Consider the following 18,973-nt stretch of genomic DNA (forward strand, 5'->3'; position numbering starts at 1 on the left):
AAGTGGAGCTGCTGCTGCTGCTGTGTGTGTGTGTGTGTGTGTGTGTGTGTGTGCATGTGTGCGTGCGTGTGTGTGTTTTAAAGTATTGGACCCAAGTCTCTCTCTCTCTCTCTCTCTCTCTCTCTCTCTCTCTCTCTCTCTCTCTCACACACACACACACACACACACACACACACAGGGTTAGCACACTTGTTAGGCCCCCACAAATCTCAGATTATAACTCCCCCCTGTTGTTTTTTATTTATCTTCATGATCTCTGATTTATTTACTACATGTGTACTGTATACCTTACTCCTACTGTTTGTTAATAACCTATTTTTAGTTCTTCACTGACTTCTCTTGACTTTTTAATAATCATCAACTGTAACTCTCCTGTGACACTTAAATGTACCACTGCGGCATAAATAAAGTTAACCTTATCTCAGTTATAGCCCCCGATGTGGAGGGAAGGGCTTCTGAAACACTGTCATTATCCTCAGCTGTACTTTGTTTTTAAGATAAGATAGACTTTATTGATCCCACACTGCAAAACTAAGGGCTAATTAGCATGCTAACACACTAAACTAAGGTGGTGATGCCACATGTCAATGTCATGCAAGCTGACATGAGCATTTAACTTAAAGCACAGATGACCATACGTGCAACTAAGCTGGAAGCATGGTTGTAGACTCTTGCTAGGGTTGTTCCATGGGTTGTCTTTTATAATGACAGAAACAGAAAGGACAGGGAAAGAAACATAAATGAAGCATGGTAGCAGATTCAGGTTCTCTAGTTCACCAGGCACTTTTAAAAGTTGACCCCTTCATCCCTCAGCCGGCAATCCCTACCTTTCATCCCTCCACCAGTTTATTATATTGGTTCACCTTTATCCACTATATGCAATAAACTATTCTATTTCCATATCCTCACTAGTGAAACCTGCAGTACCGTTTTTGCCACTTGGGGCAGCCGAAACATCATCAAAGCATCATCACCTTTTAAAGGACCAGTGTGTAGGATTTAGTGGCATCTAGTGACGGTATTGCAGATTGTAACCGACTGAAATCTCGTGAAAAACACAAATGGCTTGAGGGTTTTATTCATTCTTGGATACTGTAGAAACATGGCGGTTCAACGTGGTGAACTTCATAGAAGCGGACCCACTTCCCTCTGTAGATAAAAACAGCTTATTCTAAGGAACTAAAAATACAACCATTCTTATTTTCAGTTGATTGTAGACTAATGTAAGCATACCTATGAATATTATTTATTTATATTTCTGCCAATAGATCATCGTAAATGTTACACACTGGACCTGCAAGTTGATATGAAAAAAACGTATTAGCAAACAGTCCTTTTACACATCCAGCAGGCAGCAAAGATGCATCATGTCCAGCAGTTACGAGCAACATAATTTATTTGGAGTTATGTTTCAGGTCACCTTGTGAATACAAATCTAATGTTCACTCACTTTTAGCCCTGTTTTTGGTCTCTTCCAACTCCTGAGGGACATATAAGATATGTGTGTATCTGCTCCACAGTGTTAATCGATGAGCTGCTGAGTCTGGTGATAATTCTCTGGAAGTTTATCGTAGCATCGGTTTATATGGTCATTTTATACATTGTTCATATTAAAATATCAATTATACACTGCTTAAGTACAAAAAACACCATTAGGTGTTGACTTAAGATAAAGATAAAAACATACATAGCACAGCTGGTTCACAACAATACATTGTTGACAGCTGTTAGGTTCAATAATCATGTCCTCTTGTGCATGGCAGGGATTCTAACCCACAAATCACAAGGTGCATAAAAGCCTATATTGCTGGAGGGGAGAAAGTTATATTTGACTAATTACTGCAATTTTCATTTCAGCCGGTTTATCTACAATTCAAATTCTCCAAAACTCTTTAAAAAAAAGAAAGTGCAGCCTTGCCACAACTTCCTGACACACATTTGAATCCATCTCGGCTTATGTTTGTTACACAGTGAATTGTTTGTAGTGAAAACTCCACTGGGAAACTGGAAATTTCAGATGATCACATTTCAGGTACATTTAGTGAGGCAGAAATCCAACCCTCAAATGACAAACTGTAGAATGAGTGTCATGACGGCATTGTCTGTGTTCTGTTACAACAAAAATATACTGAGCACTTTAGTTGAGTTAAAACCCTCCAGACTTAACATTAGTGACACCAAGTAGAGTAGAAACAATAAAAGCTCTGCTTTATTTGTGAGGCTCCTCTTTACAATTATTCAATAACCATAAAACAAGACATACGAACACAAGACAAGACAGCTACTATTTAAGGCATATATTTACAGTTTGCTGTAAATCTCTAGAGCTAACAAGGACCATGCTCCCTGTACATCAAATTATTAAAATTGTTTACACACTGGCAGACACTCAGTACATGCTCAAAAGAAAGTTAATATTCAGCTGCAAAAAACAATTGTTGAATAAAATAACGATTTAATTTCTGGTTTACGCAAAAAACATTGTTGTGTCCACTTGGATAATGAGCAATATATCCTGGGCAGGTTGTTGAGCTACAAACAGCTATACATGCCCTCAACAAAAAGGGCAATCTACTTTGAATGATGTTCACACAGTTAACATCATTTTTCTCCTTTGGGTACAGACATCCATCATACAGTGCAGCCTATCTCAGCTGCTGGGCTGGAGGATGAATGCTTTAAGTTGTATTACACACATTTAAACAGGTCCGCTTCGAGTCTGTCTGCAATGCTTCCTTAAGAAAATAATAAAAAAGACCAGAGCAAACAAAGCATTTCACCTCAAAGAGTGATCAGGTTTGATCATCAACAGCCCAAAAAAGGGGTTGATGTTCACGTAAGCTGTGCTGACCTGACTCCTTTCGTTCTCTCTTTAAAACAAATACTTTGACACTTGTACTGATTGTTGAGATTTTCTTGTATATTTTATAAAAAATATTCTAGAAATACCTTTAAAAATATCTTGTGATGTTGTAAAGCAGAGCCTGAAATGAACTTGAACTAAACTGTCCTGATTTCTACTTTAAACTGAATTAATGTCTAAATGTCCCAAACTGAAGTTCTATTTTATTATTCTTCATAATAAATATAGTTTAATAACTTTGTTTCAGTAACTTGCATCACTTCATTGATTCATTCTGTCCCGCCATAGAAGTTCTGAAAAGTTGTGCCCTGCACTTACATCACCCTATGTTTGACCACAATCAGTTCTTATTATTACTTTAGCCATTGGTTGACTTACTGTTTCTTATTTTTGTTTTTAGATCCATAAATGCATCACTGCAGACTGCACTGCAAATGCAAACCTGTTTCTGATTGGTAGATAGCCACATAATTACAAACTTACTTCAGGGACATCACATTTTTGAAGTAAAAAAGTAAAAAAAATAAAATAGAAAAAAAAGATCAAACAAACTATTTAAATATTTACAAAATCAAACAAATGATTTACATATTTACATGGATAGAAACATTGTCCGGAGAGGACGAGTGAGAGAAAACTCAAACGTGCCCCATCCATGACACCTACTGCCCGCCTGAGCAAGGTACAAGAGGAGAGGAAGAAACCCTGGCGCTGTTGGCAGAAGACTGGATTACTCTCATCAGCTTGCAGGGGAATTAATTACAATATATGTGAATATATTTCTCGCCTTCTTTTCCCTGATGCGCTGAAAAGTTGCAAAATCTAGCAAAAAAGTTGGCAAAAGTGATCCCTGTATGATTTATTTAAGGTGTGTAAGCCAGCATGTGACGCAGGGTAGAGCTCGTGCCGGTGCAAACACACACACCTCCTAATTAAAATATATAATCCATGATGCATAAACGTATTGATTTGATTTATATTGACACATTTCTTTAGTGTCCCAGAAGAAACTGTATGTTTGTGTCCCTGGTACACCAGGACATCCTCGATTTCAAGCACTGCTGTAATGTTAAAAATGTTCCATGTTATGAACGGAAGAGGCACATGATCCTGGAGGAAAAATGCTTTGTTTGCTCAAATACATTTATTGATTCTTTGAGACATTAAAGTTTTGAGTTAAAGAAAAAAAAAAAAGACACTGTTTAGTGCGCAATAAGATATTTTCATAGCTTCATTTTAATATTAGAATTACATTTACTTTTACATTTTGGACAAATCCACACTCTATAATTGATAAAATTCAGGGTAAAATTCACCAAATGTCAGGCTCACTTTGTTTTGGGACATGGTGGGATGAAGAGGAGGTCAGATAACATACAATGCATCTCTGTGTGGAATGATTTAAGAATGAAAATGACCCAAATGTTTCTTTGTGACAGTCCAACAAATGAATCAAATCAGCTTTTTATATTCACCTCTAATGGCAGCATGATAAGACCATCACTGCATACTCATTTATAAGCCATGGATGGACACAGAAACATACAACAAATATCTGAAGAAACTTTTCAAAACTGAGACAAAAACATAATGACGTTTTTTTCCCTCTTTCAGCAAAAATATTTAGCATGGTTAAACCTTCAGCTGTGCATTCGTATCACAAGTAGAGAGTCTAGAATAGCAGTGAGTCACTTGAGTCTCGCTCAGTGAGTCAGAGAGTACCTGCAGTTCCTCATAGGTCCCGGATTTTGTCATGCTCAAGCATATTTGGCACTCATTCGATTCATAAATTGATATAATAGTCACAAAGTTAGGCCAATGCAACCTGTATGTAAATACACAAATCTGTCACAAAAATGTACAGCTCAGACCCGTACACCACCCTCTGGTGGTGATTACATCCTCATACCGGACAAAAACAAACCAGATTTTTAAGAAAACACAAAAAACCAACACAATAATAAAGAGATATTACAGTTTTCTGATACTTTCAGTACTTTGACAGAGATCTATCTCATAGCATGGACAGGAAGTTTAGGTTTTACAATATGTCATTTAGATCATGATGTTTCTGTGGGAGATTTTCTTTTTTTTTTTGAAAATGAAGATGTACAAAATCACTAAAGAGATGATGATGATGATGATGATGATGAAAACCACTGATGATGAAAGTGATATGTAGCACTATGGTGCACCGTGTTGCTGGCCTTTCTTTCTGTTCTTACTATATTCTTGTCATCTGACACATTGGAAAAGTATACAAAAAACAGAAATCTCTGAAAGGAATTTTATTTTCACATTCTTCAGCACTATGAGAAGAAATGGCATCTGATGAGAAATCAGATGGAGTGCACCATAGCCGCATGACATTATAATGACAAACACACTGTAATCTTTACTCAGAATTAACATTATATGCTACAGAACATACTAATCATGATTCAACACCTTTTCAGTCACATTGAGTTTGGCTATTTCACTGCATCTCCTCAACAAATGATGTTTCATTCACTTTTAATTTTGCACAACCTGAAAGAAATAGTCCAACATTTTGGGGAAATACACTTGTATCATGCCAAGAGTTAGAGGAGAGGGTTAACCTCATTTGGTATAAATTTAAATGAGAATGAATGAGAATAAATTATGGGCTGAACTGTTTTATGGCCAGAAGCAGTGGCTTTCTGCTGGTTGCCCTGGCAACTGCTGTCACCAAAACCCCCATCGAAATCAGATACGTCGTTTTTACACTAAAAAGATGAGATATAATGTGTTAATTTATGAGCTTTAGAGGTGCTGCTAGGTGGATTTTGAGTCAGGCTAACAGTTTCCCCCTGATACCAGTGTTTATGCTAAGTTAAGCTAAGAATCTGTTAGTTGTAGCCTCATATTAAGAGTACAGACGTGAGCGTGGCAACAATCTTCTAATCGAACTTGGCAAAAAGCAAATAAGCATATTTCCCAAAAGCGTCAAAATACTCCTTTAAAACAGACATTATTTTCAAATACAGTATGGTGTAAAACAATCAGGAGTTAGCACTTTTTTTTTTCAAATACAACTTCAATTTCGACTTAAAGCCCCTTTCAAATTTCACCACCATCAGCCATAAAACTTCAAACAGGTGCTGATTTATTTTTTACAACAGGCCGCCCTCACAGACAGCAATGAAGATGTTTCTCCAGGTTGAATATGGAAGGCACAGTGAGAAAATCATTAAAATGGACTTCAAGATACGCGTTCATGTTAGTACAGTAAACACAGAGCACAGCCCTTTAGTTAAACAACCCATACAATAAATTCAGTTTGGGGAACTTAATGACAGAACTTCTTATCTCGACTTGTAGCTCATTGCCCTGCAGATTGCATCAGCAGAACAAATCACACCAATGAGCAGCACTTAATGATTTCACAGACACCTGTGTGAATTGTGCCTGGAGCATAAACACTGAGAGTTATGAAAATGAAATGCTTGAGATAGCATCAGTCAATCACAACGAGTGATGAGAATGGGAACTGTACTTCTTTTGAATTCAAGTGCGTTGAGATCACGCAAGTGTTTTTTTTTTGTGCAGAGCGATTTTGAAAAACAATTATTTAACATATATATTTATTTTTTATTATTAATCCATAAACACAGGAGTATGTGGTAATAATGGTAATGCTGTAATCACTGTTAACTGGTTTGGGTGGTGGTGAGGTTACTGCGTTATAACAAAGATAGTTAACACATTTCAACATGGATATTTTTTTTTGTTTTAAATGACCATAAAACCACATGTAACAATATTCTGAGAAATTAGATGAAACACTTTCTGATTCCTGTGTGAAACATCGCCACTGGTTTGAAAAGTTTAATACAATAAAATGTAATTTAAGTACTCGCAATGGTCACCTACTGTATGGCACTGTTAATGTGAGTTTAAGCAAACACATTGTCTGACAATCAAGAAAACAGGCATCTTTTTTTTTTCTTATTATTTTCTTTTTTTAAACTTTCATAGCTAAAATCGAACTATGAAGATTGAAAAATAAACATCGTACCTGAAATAAAAAATAAGACTGCTGATTCACAGAAGAACAGGCGAGTAAATACATTAAGCCCACAGCTCTACAGACTACTATTTAAATTTCACACTTCACACATTGGTCTGATTTAAGATTGACAAAATAATAATTCAACTATTATTGCAAAAATTTAAACATCCTTCCAATGTATCATGACAATATCTCTGCAAATACAGTCAAAATGTCAGCTGAACGTTGGCCTTGTTGTTATAGAAGAGACTTTTTCTTTTTAAAATGTCATATGAAAGTATGATGTAAACAAAGAATACAAACTATCAACGTTAGATTTGGGTTATTTAGGGTTTCTGTGTTGGGAATGTGCATCAGAAGCCAAAGTGTTCATCCCACTTTCAAATTATTGTTACTATCAAACCAGCAGCACTGAAATAATTCAATCAATGAACAGATTACTCATTTATTAAGAGAAACCGCCAAACATTTGCTCATTTGTGAGGATTTTTTTTTTTGCTTTATCTGCTTTACATGATAGTAAATTGAATATTTTGTCTACATTTTGAACTAATTTTTGACATTTGTACACAATTAACAGATTAATCAACCTAAAGATCGCCAGATTTACTGATAATAAAAATAATTGTTTGTCGCTGTCCTACAAACCTCTGAATACAGATCATGAAATAAAAAGGTATTCATGTGTGAATACCTTTTTTTAAATCACATATCTATAGCTACAACAAATTAGTACTGTATTATTTTATCATTTGAGTTTTATTATTTAAAGCAGACGTGCCAAACATCTGATGATTGCTGCTTGTTATTTGTGAGTTTTTTTTGTCAGTTTTATATCATTGGAAATTTTATATTTGAAGCACCATTTTACTGTTTTCTAATTTTTTTAACTGAACTGGTTAATCAAAAGATATAGAAGTCATAAATGGCAAATAACTTAAGCAGATTTGTAATAGACTATCTGATTTGGAATGTTTGGGAACCATCTAGTGCTGAAATGATGATAGATTCAATTTCTTTTTAAAGCAAAAATGCCCAAAACATTAACTGTATCAGGCTTTTCTCCAACTGCTTTTTACTTTTTTGTATCATTCAAAATGAAATATCGAAATAAATTAAATGTAAAATATATAATTTACTGTATATAGCATTTTGTATTATTTTCTGACATTTTATTGACTTAACAATTAATTAATGAATCAAAATGTTAAAAAAATAGTCAATAATGAAAATAATCTAAATACTGGGAGTTATTATGTTAAGGCCCTTAAAACATATATTCTGAGATTTCTGTCTGTGTTGTTTTGTCTTGATTTGAAAATGGTGATGTGAGCACCAAGAATAAATTAATTTGAAGAAATCATCTTCGAGTTGCACCTCATCTTATACAGAAGCTAAAACAACTCCTCCTCATCAGAAGTTGAGAATTTGTATTTTCGCCTCTTATTTTATCTCTTTAATGCACCGTTAAAAAAAAAGAAGAAAGAAATCAACTTCAGCTAAATGCCACAATACATCTGCATCTGAAGACTACACACTGTAAATCTAGAACATTTGGCCTTCCTCCATCAGCTGAAAATATCAACTTAATATGAGCGCTTAACAAAAAGATGACAGCATCAGTGGGCCTGTGGTTCCTAGTACCTCTCCTACCCAGACAGCCAGTTTGTCAAGAAAACAATCGCGATTAATTGAAATATTGGTCAAATGAAACATTCTCTGAAATGGTACATATTATTTCTACTTCTGCTCAGAAATGATCTCAGAGGAGCACAACAATGCTACTTCTATTAGCAATTAACAATATGGTAAAAGATCTGACATCTCATAGGTTCAAAGACACATGTTTTCATTTCGACAAGTACCTGTAGCTTACGTGGGCTACTGTTAGTATGTACATGTAGCAGCATAAAACCACCCTAACTGTGATTATCAGACTACAAGATTACCATTCTTATATCTCGCTCCGCAATGGCTGTCGATGTGGATGAGGTGGAATGTGCAGTTTTTGTCGTTTTAATTCTTATTTCTCCTTAAAAAGTTGGATTCTGTTTTTTTCTTTTATTTTTTTTTTTTCAAAGTTTGTCTCCCGACTGTTATCGCTTTATGCCTCTGTCTTATAGTCTTTCTACGAATTCTATTGGCACGTTTGAGTCCATTCATCATACAGTTTGCAATTAAGTTTTGGCACTTAAAATATAAATACAGTCTTTCTTTTTCGGAAATATAATTAAGCACAGTTATAACAGTAACACACCAGTGTCCAGTGATAATTTGAGGTGAAACTTTGGTCTCAGTATTACCAACTGGATTACAAAACGCTGGTCATCACATGGAAAACAGAAATTATTACAATAACAAAGAAAACAAAAAGAATGAATAAATAATTTATAAAATAAATAAATAAATATCTGACTAAGAAGGTCGATAAATAGCCTCACATAAGTCTTCACTGCATGACTTGGCGACATACTTGATTTACCCTTTAACACAGACCATTCACACCTGATTACTAACAAATTATAGATTCAGCACATTTCATGTGAGGTTATAGCTTAATGCCACTATTTGAGGTTGTTGATGTCTCTTTCAAAATATGTAAATAAATCCTATCTACAATGCTGACAAAGATTGAAATATTTGGCCCCTGCTTTTGGTAAAAGGACGTGGTCGAACCTGTGGCTCCAGTGGAGTGGGAGTAGAGACAAAGAGCGCTTCAGTGGCCCAGGGTTAAAAGTGCAATGTGACAAGCGTAAACCACGTGGACTTCCTGCAGGTCTGGGATGATGTGCAGGAGGTATGATCAATGATGATATGCTACTTTTTCCATTGGCTGCATGTGGACAGGTGGGAGCCAAAAGCTCGTTTTAATCCATGTGTGCTACTTTTACGGTCATTCAGTTTAGTATAATTCTCCAAATATCACCATCTCTTATGTTCATTTAATTCTTGTTGGATTGGACGACACCATTCCTAGCATATGATAAAATACAATTCCATAGGATTGTGTGCAAAATGCTCTATAGGCATAATAAAATAACAAATAATGGTCTCTTCAACTAGCCACAATATTAGACTTAGATGCTTGTGATGAGGTATGAATATTGGCCAGTATCTTGGAGGAACCATTAACCTTCATGCCAACAACTGCTCTACTTCTTCTGTAATGAGAGTCAAATTTTTTTGACTCTTGTAGTATTTCCATAAAAACCCACATGGATGTAAAATAAGTAAATGATAGGAACAATAATATTTGAGAGTGGAGATGGGTTTATGAATTAAAATTTGCTAATACAGTATGGCAATGACTGCTTCCAATGAGGTCTCTGCTCTAAGTCATAGCTAAGCATAAAATCATACATATAAATATGATTCTATGCTTATATATAAATATCCATATATCCAGCAAAGTATTTGCAGTAAAAACTGCCAATTTCTCGAGAGGGCTTCACACCACATATCTAATAAATAACACAGAATAAAATGGCAAATTCTCCTCAGAGATTTCTCATTTCCTTTTATATGCACAGATAGGTTTCAGTAAGTTTCTAATTAGGTACCTGTACTGTATTAGTCAGCCCGACAGTTGAATGGATGGATGACAGTGAAGGGTCCAGTGTGCTAAGATGAGGATAAGCCTTCATCTGTCTTCATCGCTCCTCTTCAGTTTGAACACCGTTTACAGAGGCAGGTCTGTGCTGTTGTGGCGAGTCTTTCTGGAAGTTCCATCATCCCTGGGCAGAGCTTTCTGCAGGTTGGACATGGCAGCGGTCTTCTTTAGGTCAATGACTGCGTAGCATTCACTGCGCCGGGGTGCCTGGGGGCCACATTTTTTGGGTGGTAGGCGCTGGTGCTGTGGCTGGGTCTGGGCACCCCCGCTGCTGAGGGCTTGGCAGGGAGGTTCACCCTCTAGGTCCACCTGGATGTAATTCAGCTGCCGCGATGGAGGCATGTGGCCGTGCTCACAGCCTTCAACCCCTGACCTCGATCGTCTGCGGAAATCAAAACTAAATATTCGCCCCCCTCTGTCTGGCTGACATGGCCGTGAATGCGGCGGGCAGGCGTGTCGGAGCCGGGGCGGCTGGACCTGCTCTGTGTTGACATAGTTCTGCAGGGCATCTCTGTGTATGCCCCGGCCATCCTGGTGGTACCCGTTGGGCGTCCCAGGGCCTTCTGAGAACTCATACTCATCAAAGTCTTCCTCCTCTTCTTCGTATTCATCCTCATCCTGTTCATCGTCTTCTTCATCCTGTTCATCATCCCGCTGCAGAGCGCCGTACTCCCACACAGGTGGCAGAGAGGGCAGATTCTCGTAGTTGAGCAGTGCTGTCCGACGATGACCTCCGCCCATGCCCCTCTCGCAGCCGTAGCCCTGCGGGGGGTAGAGACGACGGGCCGTGGGCGTGCGGGTGCAGGAGGGAGTGGGAGTGACTGTCCCCGGTGCTGCTGCTGCTGCTCGAACCCACAGACTGTGACACACTGCTGGGACTCAGCCGCTGCTTCCGGCCGCTCCTCAGACCGTTGATGTTCTCGTACGTGAGTTCGCCGCTCTGGCAGCTGTCCGGGTGCTCGAGCCCCGGGTGCCGGTGCGTGTGATGATGGAAATGGTGATAGGAGTGAGAGTTGCACAGGTGCATGGAGGGCTCGTCTCCCTCCGTCTCTGAGCCTGTTGCACCCTCTACAGGCTGAAGGTTGTGAGGATTGTGCCCGTGCCTCTCCCTCTCTCTCTCCCTCTCTCTCTCCAGCAGATGGCGTTGTGCTGGAGTGGGGCCCAGCATGAATTTGACCTCCTGCGAGGACGGCTGTAAAAACACCTGAGGATCATTATGCTCCTCCAGGGGACAGCAGCGCAGGTTGGACTGCGGATTTCCTTGGCCCCCGATGGGCATGGCTCCCCGTGTAGTTTCAGGGAAAGTGCTGGGCCGCACCTCGGGCAGGGAGTGCACACAGTGACGCATAGAGAGATCCCCCTCCATACTAACAGTATTTACATAGGTGTGGGTCTGTCAGATAAAATAAAAGCAGGGTCAAATTGTGAATAAGAACAGCTACAGTGAACTATAAAAAGGAGCAAGGATAGGTCTTACCTGGTCTTCCAAACCCATGAGGCTATGTCCACGATCATCAGCAAGAGAGGGTTGAGAGGAATCACCTCTGATTGGATAACCAGGGTACCCATTGGGGAAAGCCGGGACAGGGAACGCTGGAGCTGCAAACACATTGATGTGACAATATAAAGACACAGGTGGAGCCCCGATTCAGTCAGCTGATGATGTGTTATAAATAGTATCAAGCTTTAAAAACAGAAAAGGGAATCTTCCAATCAATGCATTTTGTTCTCTACACTCCAGTTCTTTTAATTTCAAGTTTGAATTACTCGATTTGTAGTACAATTCAAATGTTTTTGGTTTATAACTATAGCTTAAGCTTAACTTGGCTCCAAAGATTGTGTTCATTGCGGTTAAGACCAAGTAAAAAAAGTCCATTAAAATTTTTTAACGTGAAGTAAGTTCTCAGCCATCGTGCCTCTAGTCATATATGCCAAGGATGCAAGAATGTAATAACAATAACGATCATGTTCTTGGAGAAAATAAAAGCCACATTTTGATGCTCATTTTAGAACATCATCACATCACAACAATCAGTCAAATAATTCACCCACTTTACTTTATTAGGGATGAACTGTCATACATGAGAGAGGCATGGAAGAGCCTCTGTCCTCTTTACACTGCTTAAAAGTCTTTCTTCCAGACAGAAATTTGGGACAAATCACAAGTATATCTCAGTGAAACCTAAAAGGGGTTTTCTTGTCAGTGTCAGACTGACTGCAGTAGAGAACTTTGTATACAGAGAAAAAAAAAACTTCTCAACAAATAGGTTTAGCGCACGTTTCTGCACAGAGAGCTGTCAGCATAAACAATTCTCATATTCCTGAAAAGGAACTACAAGGGGGGGACTATGTAATGTATAATTGCTAGACTCTCTCAGTAGCTCAAATTCAAACAGCTGCACACTTTATATAATAGCAGCTAGCTAACAAAAGCTAACTGCTAGCTAGCTAACATAAACAAGATTGAACTGCGAAGTAATGGAACAAACAAAATGCAGTCTGGTTACAGTTGTAAATGTGTTTGATTTTATTCAGATGTGGAAGTAAAGAAAAATGTCTGACACATCCTTAAGTATGTGTGTGTGTCTGTGTGTGTGTGTATGTATGTGTGTATGTGTGTACATTATAAACAGAGAAACGGATCGGCCAAATATTTTAATTAACTATCCAGTGGTATCATTAAGTCAACTGGTTAAATCAAACTCAGTGTATAGGCCTATAAAGAGGCATTTCAGACAAAAGTCACTAAGGCAAAAAGCATATGTAATATTGCAAACAGTGTTACACATAAATTAACATTATCTGATTTGAAAAACTATGATGGTTTGATTTCATTCAACCTTTTGTGTGCGTGTGTCTTATTTTTGTGTTCTTTAAAAAAGTACTTTTAGTGTTAACATGAACTTGTGCTGTGAACTATATTATATTTTTTCTATTTGAGAGTTTAAATATCATTATATTATTTAAATTATTAGCTATGTTAACAATGAAGGGGGATATTATATATATTGAAGGGGACAATTCCCAAGAATATCCGCCCATGGCAGCATGGACACGAGCTCTAACACACTGACTTTCTATTATCTGTAACAATCTTCTTGAAAGATAGAAAACCTGGTTTAGCCAGATGACGAAAGGATGTAATATCAAGGTACAATATTGCAAGTTTAATCACTAAACTATTCAACTGGTCTCCTTTATGGAGATATAAAATTGCTTTAGAGTGCAATATGTCACTTGACTCCTTTAAATAGTTTGTAGACTGTCAGAGCTGGAGGGGGCATCGCTCATTTATTCATATTTAGGAAATAAAACACTTCTAATGTGCCAGTGTTAGTGTTATTTGTTTATCATAACCATTTTAACTTTATGTCCAATATTATTATAGTCATTACCACAGCATTATCTCAATAGAAATATGTTACAAGAGCAACTGAAGTATTCAGAATTACATGATAAAGTCATGCTTTCGTTCAAATAGTCAGTTAAAAAACTATATCTCAACAATTGAGGATCACACACACTATGTCAGATTGTAAATTGTAAATGGCATTTAAATAGCTCTTTTTTTTAATCCAAAGCGCTTTGCAATTTGCCTTCATTCAAACACAAGACACTATGCGAGGTTCCTTTCCCTAACCCAAATTGTAAAGTAACGTTGATTTGCTGCCTGGTAACCATGGTTACAATTTAAATGCCACTTATAGATGAATTTTGTATTAAACAAATACCCATTTTCTGAACATGCAAGATTTATCGTGGTTGTGTTTTGAAGGAGGAAGCTAATTCAACAAACACATTGCTGGACTCGGTCGAGACCAACTAGAATATTTGGCGAAACCAATAGCCAAGTACGAGACAAGTCTGAGTGCAAATATTAATGAGTCAAAGACAAGTCAGAGACAACAGAAAGACTTCTACAGCACTGCCGCCAACCCAGTGATTAGTGGACGACCTGCTCTATCTCCTGAGCCACAATAAAACTAATCAACAACGATACAACATTCTGAGGACATTAGAGACATAATATATAATGGTCACATAAAAGTCTACGTCTGCAGGCTGTGTTTCCACTTCACTTGGTGTTATTTGGATACCTTTGTATCTGTGACTCACTAGGTTCAATTTAACCTGTGGCTATTAATAGCTTATAAATTCTGCTAAATTTACTGCTGTATTACTGCATGCAAGTTTTACAATTATAAGTGTATAATTAGGACTCTTACTTTTTGTGTGTGTGTGTGTGTGTGTGTGTGTGTGTGTGTGTGTGGTGGTGTGACTCACTGTTGGGAGTCTGTGGTGTGCGAGACATCTCCATCTCTGGTGTGTGACCACTGCGACTCATCATCATCGACTCTTCCACCACGTTGATGCTGTTACATTGCATCAGCTCCTGAAGCAGATTGAAGATCTCTTCTGCTCGGGAGCACTTAAATGCAAAGATTCCTAATCAAACAAGCAAAGTAACAACATTGTTAGGCTACAATTAGTCACCAATAACAAAATGAAAAGAAAACTAACTCCATGGTTGAGGGACAGATGAATGACTGACAATTTGACTTGAGGTTTATAAAGTTATTTGCTCTGACTAAACATTTAACATCTTTTCCAGTAACACTACACTGGTGAGTAATATAATATATATGTTAAGTGATGTGCAAGTTTTTTGTCTTTTTCCCTCCCAGTCGGTAAAAAAAAAAAAGGGTGTGTATGCACAGCGTACATACTGTATGTGTGCAGAGGATGATGTCACACCCACAGGTGTCATTAATTTGGTATTATGCTCCTGACCTGAGCATGATAGTCATACGGTTATAAATTCATTGAAACGAAACATCATTCCTTTCTTTCTCTTTCACTTCTCCGTGTTTCAAGGGGCCAGCATCTATCAGGACTGCTTGTCGAATGGTCGAATAGCTTCGCCGACAACCGACACTCACACCCACTTCACGCAGCGATTAGCCAGCTAGGTCATTGCCCAACGCTAGGTCCCAACCCTTTATGACAGCAGGCTGACAGCTGTTCAGCTCCAGTTGGTAAGACGTGTGCTCCGACCATGTTGAAATTAAAAGGGTGATCCCAGATGCTGGGTGCTTATCTTTCACAATAAAACAAAACTAATGACATTAACAAGCGCTGTACATTCACAGTACCAGGATCCTGAAACTGGAGCAGCTAAATGAAATTCATTAATTTTATTATATACACCTGTGCTTTTCCTGCTGTGACATGTCAAAATGTCTGAAAAAAGCCTAGTAAGCAACGCCATACGAATGGTTAAAACAGTATAACATATAAAGTGGTAGATGATAATATGTATTGAAAACAACATCATCATGACTCTACAGCGGTGTTACTGAGGAGGGACACAGAAAATGCTGCTTACCCTGCCCAGTCTGACAGCGACGACCGCTCTCAAAGGAAAACAGGTTTGAGTCGTAGCCGTAGCGTCGCAGGCAGAGATACGGCCACCGGATGGCATCCCTCTTACGTGTGTGAAGAATGAGCTCGGTCTGGGTGAGCTCCATGATCCCAGATCCCAGCTCGTTGCCCTCATCATCCACATTGGTGACCTGGGACCAGGAGAAAACATATAATATGAAGATTATTGCCAATAAAATGTAAAATGTATTTATTTTGTTACAGCATAATGTAACATGGAAGCAAATAATACAAGCTGTGCTGTTATAAAGGAGATTACCAGACATAGAAATGTGATAAATTTAAAGTTATTTTGTTTTTATTGACCTTAAATTTGGTGAGATGGTTGTCTCGGATGGGGTCTCTGTACAGACAGCTCCAACAGCTCCCCATAGCTTCAGCAGGCCAGCTGAAACCTGTCGTAGAAACAAACATCACCCTTTTGCATTAACAACATGATGCTGAACGTCCACTTCAGGCAACAGGTGCAGACACTTACTCAGTCCAGGCCATCAGTGTAAAGGGATTCACGTCTCAATCCCAGGATCTTCGACTGGGCATCGTCGTCACAAGCCTATTGGTTTGCTGGACTGACATCTTCAAGAAAAGCATGATGTTCTCACCCCTGAAACAGTGAACAACAGCCAGGATTATAAAAACGTGTTAGTCAAAGTTAGTCAAGCAAATATAAAATATCCTCTCTGCTTTGTGTTTAGCAGAGATGTAGTTTGACTCGGGGCATCTTGGTGGTCAAAGGATGAAAGACACTGAACCTGTTGCATGTCATCCCTCCTCCTCCTCCCCCTCCCTTCATTTCCTCTCTACTATCCACTGTCAAAGGCTTTAAAATCATTATCAAACATTTCTCATTACTATTTAACTATTTAGCAACAAAGTTACAGTAACAGTTGAGCTTCTCCCTGTCCGTCAACACTGTGAAATATCTCCTATGTGTAACTAAATAATGAAGCAAATATCTTCATTCCCTGATGCACTGATTCCACTCGCTGACACTGACTTTACTTAGCAGGCTGTGTGTATCAACCACGACATAACCCACATTAAATACAGTTTATTATTCAAAAATGTACTTCTTTCTTTCTTTCTTTCTTTCTTTCTTTCAAAGTGGGCTGCTGACTTAGTTTTAGTCCCAAAACAATCTACATGCTTGCTATAAATAAAAACGGTCCAAATAGTATCAGTAGCAAACAACCTGAGTTCAGTATCAGGAGAGAAAAAGAAGGACCGGTCTCTCTCTAGTTCAAAAGATAGTAAAAACTGAGATTATTTTGTTGCACATCTCTTATGTGCAGTCACAAATAATCCCGACAAAAAAAGAGAAATTCCGCAAATGATTATAAGAATAATCTATCATTTAAAAAAAAAAAGCACTACAGTGAGTTTTCTGTAAAGTTATTACAGGAAATCACAAACCAAACTAAACATCCATTTACGCCAGCTGTGCATCTAAAACACTGAACAAATACACAAAACAATCTTACACCTCTGTGATTTTGAGCTCTAGACTGCATGTAGCACTGGACAATACACAGACATCACCGCTATCCAGTGGGCTTCTTGTGCTCACATCTGCACCAGTGATCATCCTGTGATTCCTGCTCCTGATTCCTCACCTCTCACACAGCCTCCACACACATCTCACATCAACACCGCATTATGTGTGCTCTAACCTGGGCCTCCACATCTGACTGGAGATGCCAGGCTGGACTCACACACACACACTCTCACTCTCTCTCTCTCTCTCTCACACACACACACACATATATAAATAAATACACACACACACACACACACACACACACACACACACACAGCAACCCTGAGTCAATGCGAGCAGGGCTAAAGAGCTCGGCTACGTTACACACTAACCACAGCCTGTGACTGAATGGGCTTTCCCCTCCACATCTGGGCTATTTACAGCAAGAAAACCACAGCTTTTTTTTTTTTTTTCTTTTTAGGGCTCAATTAGCCAAGCCGACGCAGAGCCCAGAGCCCCCCCAAAAAAACAAGCCGACAAGCGAGGCTTCATCTGCCCCCCATCAATGTGCAGAGAGCTCGGCACAGCCATGCTACAATGAAACCAGCACACTGACACTAAATGCACAACGACACAGTTCAATGCCCATTTGTTTCTCATTGGTGTGAGGATACAATAGCGTGAGCACATAGCAGTCAACGGGTAAGCGATGGTTTTGCTACTCACATGTCTGGCACGGATTTTTTTTTTTTTTTATTAGCCCCCTTTAATGCGAAATAAGCATTGAAACTGCGATTAGTTATCGGCGGCTGCTGCTGCTGCTGGTAGCGGGATGTGCCACTTGCACGGCAGAGACGCGAGTAAAAGATGCAGTGAGAGCAGTAAAAAAAAAAAAAAATGTTGTTATTTTTTTCCTCCTATTACGCCCCCCTACTGCAGCACGGGCCTCTGCCTGTATGACATTTCCAAAGCAGCTGGGGTGAGAGTTCACCGCCAGACAACGAGGCTGAGAGGAGCGACAAGAAGGTAAGAAACGCTGGAGGACCACAGAGGAAAGGTGTGCCTGGCTGACGGAGTGGGGAGGAGGGGCAAACAAAAGAAATGAATAAAAACCCCCACTGAACTGAGAGGAAAGAGCATCTCTAGCTCTAATGTTTACTTTATGAGTGTATCATTAAAGTACCCCTCTAGTAAAAACATTTTTTTTTGCTTTTTTTTTTTTTTTTTTTTTTTTTACTTCTTTTGGATGTTTGACCTTCACTCCACTGTATATGTGCACAGTTTGACACTAAAAAGCTGTTTTTATATTCATATGTTAAATGTGGGAAAGTCTGTCTGTGCTCATCTGTCTACAGGTAATAAAACCCACCTTCCAGCAGTTCAATAATAATAATAATAATAATTTTAAATCACTTCTTAAAAACCCATTTTTATAGACTTGCCTCTGTGTGATGTCGTCTTTTTTTACTTTATTCTATTTTATTCCATTGTTTATTTTATTTCTTATCTTTGTATTATATTTGTATGGCTTCTGTTCTGCTCTTATTA

General features: G+C 38.5%; 1 protein-coding gene across 1 annotated transcript; it reads right to left on the reverse strand.

The window, feature by feature from the left end:
* Positions 1 to 4,081: 4,081 nt before the first annotated feature.
* Positions 4,082 to 18,452, reverse strand: frs3 (fibroblast growth factor receptor substrate 3). Its single transcript, XM_051414266.1, is given in 8 exon segments — positions 4,082 to 11,277; positions 11,279 to 11,899; positions 11,984 to 12,105; positions 14,791 to 14,952; positions 15,893 to 16,079; positions 16,255 to 16,343; positions 16,427 to 16,552; positions 18,152 to 18,452. Coding segments are annotated over 6 exon segments (1,860 nt in total). The 5' UTR covers positions 16,321 to 16,343; positions 16,427 to 16,552; positions 18,152 to 18,452; the 3' UTR covers positions 4,082 to 10,575.
* Positions 18,453 to 18,973: the final 521 nt, after the last annotated feature.

This window comes from Dicentrarchus labrax, unplaced genomic scaffold, assembly GCF_905237075.1.
Source record: "Dicentrarchus labrax unplaced genomic scaffold, dlabrax2021, whole genome shotgun sequence".
Classification (NCBI taxonomy): Eukaryota; Metazoa; Chordata; class Actinopteri; family Moronidae; genus Dicentrarchus; species Dicentrarchus labrax.